At 33.8% G+C, this 9,673-nt stretch overlaps 1 protein-coding gene across 1 annotated transcript; it reads right to left on the bottom strand.

Annotated features, from left to right (window-relative positions):
- Positions 1 to 243: 243 nt before the first annotated feature.
- On the bottom strand, positions 244 to 7,190 carry LOC133866035 (uncharacterized). The gene is made up of 6 exons (XM_062302599.1): positions 6,442 to 7,190; positions 5,805 to 6,019; positions 2,200 to 2,491; positions 2,032 to 2,117; positions 1,859 to 1,950; positions 244 to 1,041 (listed from the first exon to the last, which is right to left on the bottom strand). The coding sequence occupies exons 1-6, from the start codon at positions 6,712 to 6,714 to the stop codon at positions 785 to 787; spliced, it is 1,215 nt and encodes a 404-aa protein (XP_062158583.1). The 5' UTR covers positions 6,715 to 7,190; the 3' UTR covers positions 244 to 784.
- Positions 7,191 to 9,673: the final 2,483 nt, after the last annotated feature.

Here is a 9,673-nt window from a genome sequence, read left to right as displayed (position 1 = left end):
AATACAACGAAGTTATAGGGTTAGGGTTTAAGCTAAACGAGTTGACGGGTTAATCCGTTTAGTGACCCGTTTATGATACGTCAACCCGTTTATGCTCTGTTTATGACACGATTAGCTAAATAGGTTGACTCATCAACCCATTTAGCTAATTGCACCGGGTCCGGGTTGACCAAAACAGGCTGGCAGATCAATCAGGTCGACCCAAACCCGCCTCAAAAACTCATTTTGCCAACCCTTTACAACTACCTCAAACATAAACTGTTATTTCCTTTCTCACTTCCTACACATCAAAATGACATAGTAAGTTTATCAAATGGATCTGAATACCCAAAGTAAACCGTTTATACATCAACCAAAAGCCTCCTGAAAACTTGTAATACCTATTTATCCCTCATTATGACATAAAATAAAGTCTAAAAAATGAAAGGAGCTCACTACCAGCTTGCAGAAGCATCACTTTTTTAGCTGAGCCGCCATATATCATCCCCATATGTTCATCTTTATTTGCCTCTTTTCAGTTTTCCCCACCTCTCTTGGGCCTTAAGTCTTCCACTTGAGCCATTGATTTTTTTTCACTTTTTTCATCCCTTTTTTTTTCTTCCATTTTCTCTTTTTATAATGCTTTGCATGTGGTTGTCCCCATATTTCTGTTTCTTTTGCATAACAGGAAATCCACACCATACAAACTCCATCAAGTGCCATTTCATCCCAGTTTGACCATCCGTTCAACATGGAACTTAAAAGCTTTATCTCTTGTGGCGAGCAAAGATAATCCAGCTGCATGTCATCTCTTGATTTCATAGTACATGCCATGCGAAGCGAAGAACTGGAAATCTGGGTGACTGACCCCAAGCAGTCTCAGCCAGTTCTCCGCAGCCTGCATGAGGGAATTCGCCAGTTGACACTCACTATCCCCATGTTGTGCCCACATGGATCCTTTTAACTTATAGGATGCCATACCAAAAGCAGGCAAGGAAATCTTGGGGACACCATCGATCTCACTTGGGTAAATGACTACTGGGGCTTGGGTACTTCCACCACCTGCAAAAACAATAAGAGGCCAATTCTAAGAATTGAATAGATACCATAGAGTACAAGTTAAACCATCTTATATCAGACATTTGAACTGTATAGATACCAGCAGAAATACTATTTTTGACTAAAGCATGTCAAATTTATAATGAAATTGAACTCAAATTATCAAACCCCACATTGTTGCTGTGGTTTTATTCAATATATCATGCACCATTGATTTACTATTTTTGGTGCATCTGTGTGTGCATGTGTGTGTGCGTGCGTGTGCGTGTGTGTGTGTGTGTGAGAGAGAGAGAGAGAGAGAGAGAGAGAGGAGAAGAAGAAGAAGAAGAAGAGTATGGCAAACGATGAGGTGTCCTTCCTAGAAATGAATAATACAGAACAGCAAAGGAAATCATAAGAATAGAAAAGAAAAATTGAAAGGAAAAAAAAAAATAGCATAAAAAATACAGTGAAGAGCTACACGCTGCAACCCCCAAATGCTGAGTGGAGAAATGGAAATTTTCCCCTTTGTTGGGCCGGACCCACCAAGAATTCCAGGGTTTGGCCGAGAAACAAACATGAAAGAGTTACCATCCACCATAAGATCCTCATAGTTGATCTTCTCAACAAACATTAAAGCAAAAGGTCATATTGATCACCAATTCAATTGATTGTATCTAAAAGGGAAACAGTGTTTGCTTATATGTTATGTTTCGAAGAGATTAAATGATGTGAGAAAGCTAAGCTTTCTTTAAAGGCCCATAAAAGGAGGAAAATGCTCTATCACTGTAAAAAAGCTGGCAAAGTATAATAATGCGAATTATAGAAAGGCTAAGATTACCTGTCATGGGTGTGGAAAGAGTATGGTATGTTAAAAAGCAAGCATCCAAATCTTTTAATGTTGGGCCTGTGGGTATTCGGTAGATAGGATACCTAAAAAAAACATATCATCAGACCAATCAATCCTGGTATGATACAAAGTAACACAATAATACAGATTGCATAGAACTTTACCATGCCACAGACAACCAACTGTCTGCCATTAAATCACAACTTCTTAACGTCTTCAGTCCAGGATACCGGCATGCAAGATCTAATATCTGCCTCAATAATACAAGAACTAAGATGCAGAGTTCAAACCACAAACTTATGCAAGAGAATAGTAGCAAGAATATAGCTAACCTTGTCAGCTAATGGTACACGGCAATAAGGGAGATCCTGCTCAAGAAACTCAAAGAGAAGCCGATCTTGAGAATTCTCTGCTTCACCATCATCACTAGAAAAGCCTTCTTGTCTTCCACTCTGCTCATCATTTAAAGACAACCTGCCCAGTCTAATTGGGACCTCACTAGTTGGATGGAGACAAGCCTGCTGTTCCCTGGTAAATTTTATGCCTTTATCAATTTCATAGTCACTGCTTCCATCACTGCTTGAATCCCTATAGTAGTCACAGTCACTGTCTTCACGAACTTGCCTAACCAAATGACGAAGTCCAACTTGGTTAGAATCCAATAAACTGTATCCTACAATTACATCAAGAATTGCACCAGAACTAGATATATTGTTTCAAGAAACTAGTTAGGAGAAAAGAAAAAAAATCACAATAGTTAAACAAAAATGGAGCTAAAAATATGAGAAGGTAACTGGAGTCTTACAAAATAACAAAGGAAACATGCTATAGACATTAAGGCTCAGATTGTTTCAGGGGAAAATAGCCACTTTTTTCGGAAATGTTTTCAGCTAACATGCTATAAACATTAAGACTCCATTTGGTTTGATGTATAATATTTTGTCGGAAAATGTTTTCGCTGAAAACATTTTCCAGAAAAAGTGGCTATTTTCCGCTGTTTGTTTGCAACCCTAAAAATGGTTCGAAAAACATTTTTTTGGCGTTTGGCACCTATGAAAAATCGCCAAATATTTTTTATATTTTCATATAATTTGAGGAGTTGCGAGGAAGAGAAAGAGACGACGAAAGAAGTTGTAGAGGAAGAGAGTGTGTGAGAATAGAAGGCCTTTTGGGGTGGGATTGAGATCAAGTGGAATTGCCTGCCCATATTGCTTGCAATTTTGGCAGGACTTTGTGGGGCCCACTTGCCCGGACAGGTGTTTGAACAGCTCAAAACCTGTTCAAGCAAGTAGGCCCCACAAGGGGCCCTCTCACAATTGGCCGCCCAGAAGTGTGAAAGAACGGCAGAAAATGGTTTACGCACATAAGAAGCGTAAACCATTTTACGCCTTGAGAAAGTTATTTTTCTCGGTCAACTAAAAAACCTTTTTAGGTTAATCAATATTTTACGCCACACCAAACACTCAAAAATAGGAGAACCATTTTCCAAAAAATATTTTATTGCAAAAGAAATAGGGCCTAAGAAATACAATATAAACATATAAACAGTTGAGGCATATTAAATAACATAACATCCTTTCTTTCTGCACATGGACATCAGCACATGGACATCAAGAGTAAGAAGTGAAACTACTATACCTCATGACTCAATGAGAGGCTTATGTGGCTCAAAGAGAAACAAAAGGATTGTTAATTATCAACAGAAGGTGTTCGCTCAAACAATGTCACAATTGACAACAGTACCTTCTATGTGAGGACCAAGGACATATAGGCTGTTCAATTAATTATGAACCAAGTGTGACATCAAAACAAAGGAAAAACTGTTAGCTCCGATTATCCCTTTATCCTAAACAAAAGTAAAATCAAAATAAGAAAAAATTTCAAATAGTTATTATGATTCTTTTGCAAGGTCAAATTTATTAGGAAATCAAGAGTCAATTGAATTACACTGTCAAGAGAGGATAACAAATGCATGGTCCACTTCTCCAATAACAATGTAAGAGAGATTATAAGTGCACCATAAGAAGCTAAACTCAAATACCCATCAGCACATTATAAGAAAGTGTTTCCTATTGTTATTCTGAAAAGAAGAAACCAATCAAGAATAGTATTCTAAGGATAAATATAAACATAAAGAAAATAGATTAAAAAATCATAGGAGACAAAATTCTAACACATTAGAAGTAAAATAAGGTCTAGTTCTCATCCATTTCTCAGCTAGATGATCTTGCTTGGACATAGATACATTAAAAGACACTTTTGCTGCCATTGTGTCAAAAGTTTGTTTGCAAAGAACCAATTGCTAAAAAGCATATGGTGTACTATATTCAAGTTCTGAATTGTATATCCATTTATTTAATTATAAAATTACAAGACCAAGCACTACAAAGCCAATTACAAAAAGAATAAATAATGCAGGTCCACCCAACAAACTAAGAAAACCTACAATACTCTGGAATTTGTTGGGCTTCTAATTTTAAGTTTGTACTTTTACACGATAATACAAGGAAAGCACTATTAACATTGTTCACTCAACCTTGTATGCTAAATTTACATATTCTTCAATGAAGGTGTTCGGCGAGACACCTAAACATACAGAAAGATTTATCTTATGACTGTAATTATTCACACTCGAGCACTCTTTGACTACCTTTTGGTCAAATATCATTGTACCTTAATTGACAGCTCACCAACTTGCTTAGTTTTGCCTCCTCCAATCTGACACAATTTCCAAGCGCAGTAACTTTGCCTTCTAGAGTTTGGACATAATTACCAAAAAAAAAATATACATAAGGATTTTGCGGACAGGAAATTAATAATTTAACTCCTTTGATTTAACTTATTTACTTATTTTGACTGGGTTGGATTTCAGATACTACTAAATATTTTAACAGCGTTTATAACCATTCAAATCTCTTAAATCATCTCTATTCTGCATAACCTAGCAATTCAGTCTAAACAAAACCTCAAAATAAGAAAACTCACCAGAGTCGTTGCAGTCACCTTAATTTCGGAAACTCTTGTGAGTTGTAACGAGAAAAAGTTTATACTGTATGATATCTAACGACAGTTTTAGTAAGTACAAACATTCAACCTTGTTGATACTAACCCAGGTAACTATCAAGAGAACTTATTTCACCAAACTTAGAAACCTTCTCATGGTGACTACTTACATTGATAGTTCCATAATATAAACCAAGAAAACACATCAAAGAAAAGAAAATCAAAAACTTTTGATTTCCTGCAGAAATAGAGAACCACACTAATAATGGATCTGTTCAAAGATAAATTTGAAGGACCAAGCCCGTCAACTTCATTTCTTTTTTATAAGTAAAGACGATATGTTTATTCCGTGTCCCTATTATGGAGAAGCACCTATAATCAACTTGCTTGAACCAGATAGAGTCATCAGCAACCATGCATAGCGTGAGTTTTTCAATTAACAGAAGAAAAAATCACTTCAAAAGAATTTCTCAATTCTAATATAAGCCAGAAGATTAAACTTTGTCAAAAAAGATTGGTTAAAGTGCTGCCCAATACGAAAATGTTTAAGGTAGAAAGTTAGAGAGACGTGATTAAAAAATTGGTTCCTCTCTCAAACATCTTTCAGCAAGTTCTTGATCTTGTAGTGTCTCCTACTATCAGGAGTCTCAGAAAACCAATAGAAGCAGTCAGCGCAGCATTGAACAAGAGGCATTATTCTTCACAATAAAAGCAGATTGAACATAAATAAACAATTAATTGAGAAAAAAGAGAAGAGAATGATTATCCAACAATGTAATATAGAACCAACATCATCAAGGCTTTGTAATTATGATTGCCTGAAGTGACAATGAATATGATGTTCAAAATATAATTGGTTGTACATGAAAGTATAATCCGTATTGAATTCAAACATACATAAACACTTGAAATATTCATGCATAAACAGTACTACCTTGGCTTAGCATTTGACCTTGTAGCAGGTTCACCGTACAATTGGATACCAGATAAGTATGGGACGTAATATTGAACAACAGAATCACCCTCATCAAGAACCAAAGGCACTCCTGCCCCGTACGCGCTCCATTCCTTAAATGTTTCCCATAGATCATTCAACATGAAATACGGTTGAAACTCAACATCACAAGTCCTCCACCCCCTAATTGTCGTCTACAAGAAAACAAAAATCAGCAATTTTTTACCAAGACCCACAAAGATGAGAAATCCAATCAGTAAAGCTCAAATCCAAGCTAGAAAACATATTAAAGAGGGAATAATACTAAAAATCATTGCTTATTCTTTCTGTTCTTTTGTACTAAAAACTGAGAAACTCATCCCAAAATTCAACTATCTGGAAAGAATTAAAGAACAAAAAAAAAAAGGGAGCTGAGTTAAGCTTGATTGACTGAAGCTGATCGTTCCTTTTGGTCCTCAGTACTTTATTGGTTGAGTGACGCCTATCTTTATCAGGTCCTAAATACAAGAAAACCCAATATACACAACTATGGTGCTAAATACTTTCTCCTACACTGTCTCATGAACCAAAGAAAATCTACAACTAAGCAAGCGCAAAGAGAAGATAAAAGATCAACCTTGGAGAAATATTGGGCCGGGACCAAAGGCGTGGTGGACTCCAAGAACCTATCAAGGTTCTTAACAGGATTTACGGATTGCTCCAAAGAAGGCTTTGCCAATGAATTTGAAGGGTCTTTACTCTTTCTAGCTGAGTCCAGGCTGTCAGTCTCATCACCCTTTTTAGCTCTCCGAGCTTGTTTTTGTTGATTCTGATTCTTTCTTGCTTTCACCGGGACGTAAAACCGATCCTCACCGCGCAGAGCCCCAAAACGCAACCCAGAACCCAACATTTCCACCGTTTGCTTGCTGAGAAAACGGAGGAAAATACGAGAGGATTCTAAGATCTTATGCTTTGTGTAGTCTTTTCTTTTTATCAAAATGAAACTGGAAAACCCAACTAACCCCAGTTAAATTAATACAAGGATTTGTTGTCTGGAGGCTTTAGTTTTGAAAAAGTCTCAGTGAGTTTGGAAATCTAACATAAGAGTGAAAATGGCTTAACACAATCGCAGTACCCAAACACAGCAGAGAAAACCCAATTAACTGAATCAGAGATGTGTTTCAACTGATCAAACCAAAGAAACCCAGAAATCTCAGAAACTTGTATTAAACAAAAATAGCGAAAATTAGATTAGAAAGATTCAAAGCGAAGAGAGAAAGAAACCACTTTGCACCGGATGAGAGCCAAATGGGTTTTGCGTGAGGGAAGAAACAAGGGTCAAGGCGTGAAGTAAAGCTCAGAGAGATAGAGAGATTGAAGTAAGGCTTCAAACAGAGTGTGTTATAAAGGATAGCAAAGAATTAAGAATAATTCATTTTCCTATATTTTTTTATGATCCATTATAATATTAAATAAATTACATATTATTAAAGAGAGTGTTTGGTAGATCATTAAAATGGGTCAACTGTAAATAATGCAATATATATTTTAAATTTGTTTAGTTTAATAAATTTTGTGAAATATAGAATTGATTCTTTTTCTGTTTTCTGAAATAGGCTAGAATATTTTTATAAAAGGTTAAAGCAAAATTACTTTACTTTATAATTTGAGAAATGTTATTTTGTATTATGTTATTCTTCTTTCATCATTCTTTGTTAACGTGGCACCGTCAATTTGCCATTGCTTTTTTTTTTTTTAATTCTTTTTAAATAAGATTAGGGTTTTTTGGGTTCTAGTTTGTATGTTTGTTGGTTTTTGCAATGAAATATCAGTGATATTTTCTTCAAAAAAAAAAAAAAGTATTGGTACTTGTAGTTTTACTTTTTTATTTTTTGTCACTGTGCTTCAATTTTTATCACAGATGGTGCATGGGCTATGCAAAAGACAAAGATGATACCTTCGTCTAAATTTTCGTCTAAAAACTAACGGTAGCTCACATGTCTATTCGCAGTTGTTGACACGCGTCATATGCATTAAAAAAATTGAAAAAAAAATTGAAAAAAAAAGCTTTAAAATTAATTAAAAAGAATTGAAAATGTCAAAATTTAAATAAATAAATAAAGTAAAAAAAAAAAAAAAAAAAACTTTGGGTAAAATGGAGGTGGAACAATCACCTCGTGGCCCATGGGGGTGGTTCGGCCACCCTAAGGACGAAAGAACAAAAAATAAATAAATAAGGAGTTTGGCCCTTAGGGGTGGCTGCCACCCCCAAGGGCCAAGAAGCAACAAAAATAAATAAATAAAGGGGGTTTGGCCCCTTTGGGGGTGGCTAAACCAAGACTGACCAGGAAGGGGGTCGCTTTCTTTTCTTTTCTTTTCAAGTTTTTAATACTTTTTTTTTTTCAAGTTTTATTATTTTTCAATTTTGTTTAACTTTTTTTTTTTTAAGTTTGAATTTTTTTTTTTTTTTTTAATGGATATGACATATGGCATCACCTGAGAATAGACACGTGGATTAACATTAGTTTTTTGACAGAAATTTGAACGGAGGTACTATCTTCGCCTTTTCTTATACCTCAAGTATCATCTATAATAAAAATTGAAGCACATGGGACAAAAAAAAAAGTCAAATTATAAGGGATAAAAATGTGTTTAACCCTAAGATTAATTTAAAAGTAAATTAATAATATCATATCAACAAAGAATAATAAAATAACAACCAAAAAATGATGTATAGCACATACGTCTCAAATAATTTAGACAATAAGAACATAGATTCCAATATTGAACTAATATTTAATTGCTTTAAAATAAGATTAAATCAATTTTTCTAGTTTTTGAAACACGTCAAGAATTTGTAAAATGTATATTTACTTTATGTTAATTAAATGGAGAGGATTTAATAATTATTTTTGACTTTACCATAGCTACATTTTTTCTAGTAATTATAATTATTTTTTTTCCTATTCTATTGACTATTCACTGCCTTGATGGGTTTTACTTTTTAGCAAGACATTCCCCATTTTAGTCACTTGAAAGTTTTTTTTTTCATTATTTTTATAACTAGAAAACAAATATCTGGTTTAGAATTATTTCAATTTGATAAGTCTTTTTAAAAAATTATACAAAATACTTATATAAAAAGCTAAAATAGGAATACTAATTTTGAATATAAACCAAAAACTTAAGTCATTGTTAAACTAATATTTAGTTTATGGAAAACATTATTTGATTTGATAGAAATCCATTAATTACTAATATTTTGTTAAAATGAAATATTATGGTATTTTTTTAGTAAGAAATTGAGTACTTTAAAGAAAAATTATAAGTGTAAGAATAAAAAAATAAAAAAATAAAAAATAAAAATTGCCCATCTTCAATGGTTTGCTTTATAAACTATAATTTGTAACAAGTTTTCAATGCGGAATCAATCACCCAAAAAAGGCTCTTCGTGATTGGTGGGTTCGCTGTGGAGTGGATTTACGTGGGCACGAGTAGGTGGCACACGTGCTTAAAGAACAGCAAGAGCTACCATCATCACCCATCAGTACTCGCTCATAAAAAGAAATTAAAAAATAAAAATCAGTATTTAAGTTTTGTAAGTTTTTTTTAAAAAATTATTAACTAATAATTTAAAAGACAGAACACTTTTGAAACGTAAACCTTTAAAAAAAAAAAAAAAAAAAAAAAAAAAAAAAAAAAAAAAAAAAAACTTCTCACACTTATATGGCATTAAAAAACTTTTTCAAATCAAAACTAAAAATATTTTTCAAAATTATCATTAAAATATTAAAGTAATGTTATATACCACATTTTTATCTCATAATCATCCTATAATGCTGACATATTAGTTTCAATCAATTCTTGAA

Source organism: Alnus glutinosa, chromosome 4 (assembly GCF_958979055.1).
Source record: "Alnus glutinosa chromosome 4, dhAlnGlut1.1, whole genome shotgun sequence".
Taxonomy (NCBI): Eukaryota; Viridiplantae; Streptophyta; class Magnoliopsida; order Fagales; family Betulaceae; genus Alnus; species Alnus glutinosa.
The sequence above is the reverse complement of the archived record's forward strand: the minus strand, read 5'-3'. Positions and strand labels throughout refer to the sequence as shown.

Bases quoted from the DNA above. Each gene is read 5' to 3' on its own strand.
- LOC133866035 (XM_062302599.1), bottom strand. From the start codon at position 6,714: ATGTTGGGTTCTGGGTTGCGTTTTGGGGCTCTGCGCGGTGAGGATCGG. The intron at 2,492-5,804 runs GTAGTACTGTTT...TCATTTGGTTAG, and splicing joins AGGTCAAATGCTAAGCCAAG to GCAAGTTCGTGAAGACAGTG. The intron at 2,118-2,199 runs GTTAGCTATATT...TTATTGAGGCAG, and splicing joins GTGTACCATTAGCTGACAAG to ATATTAGATCTTGCATGCCG.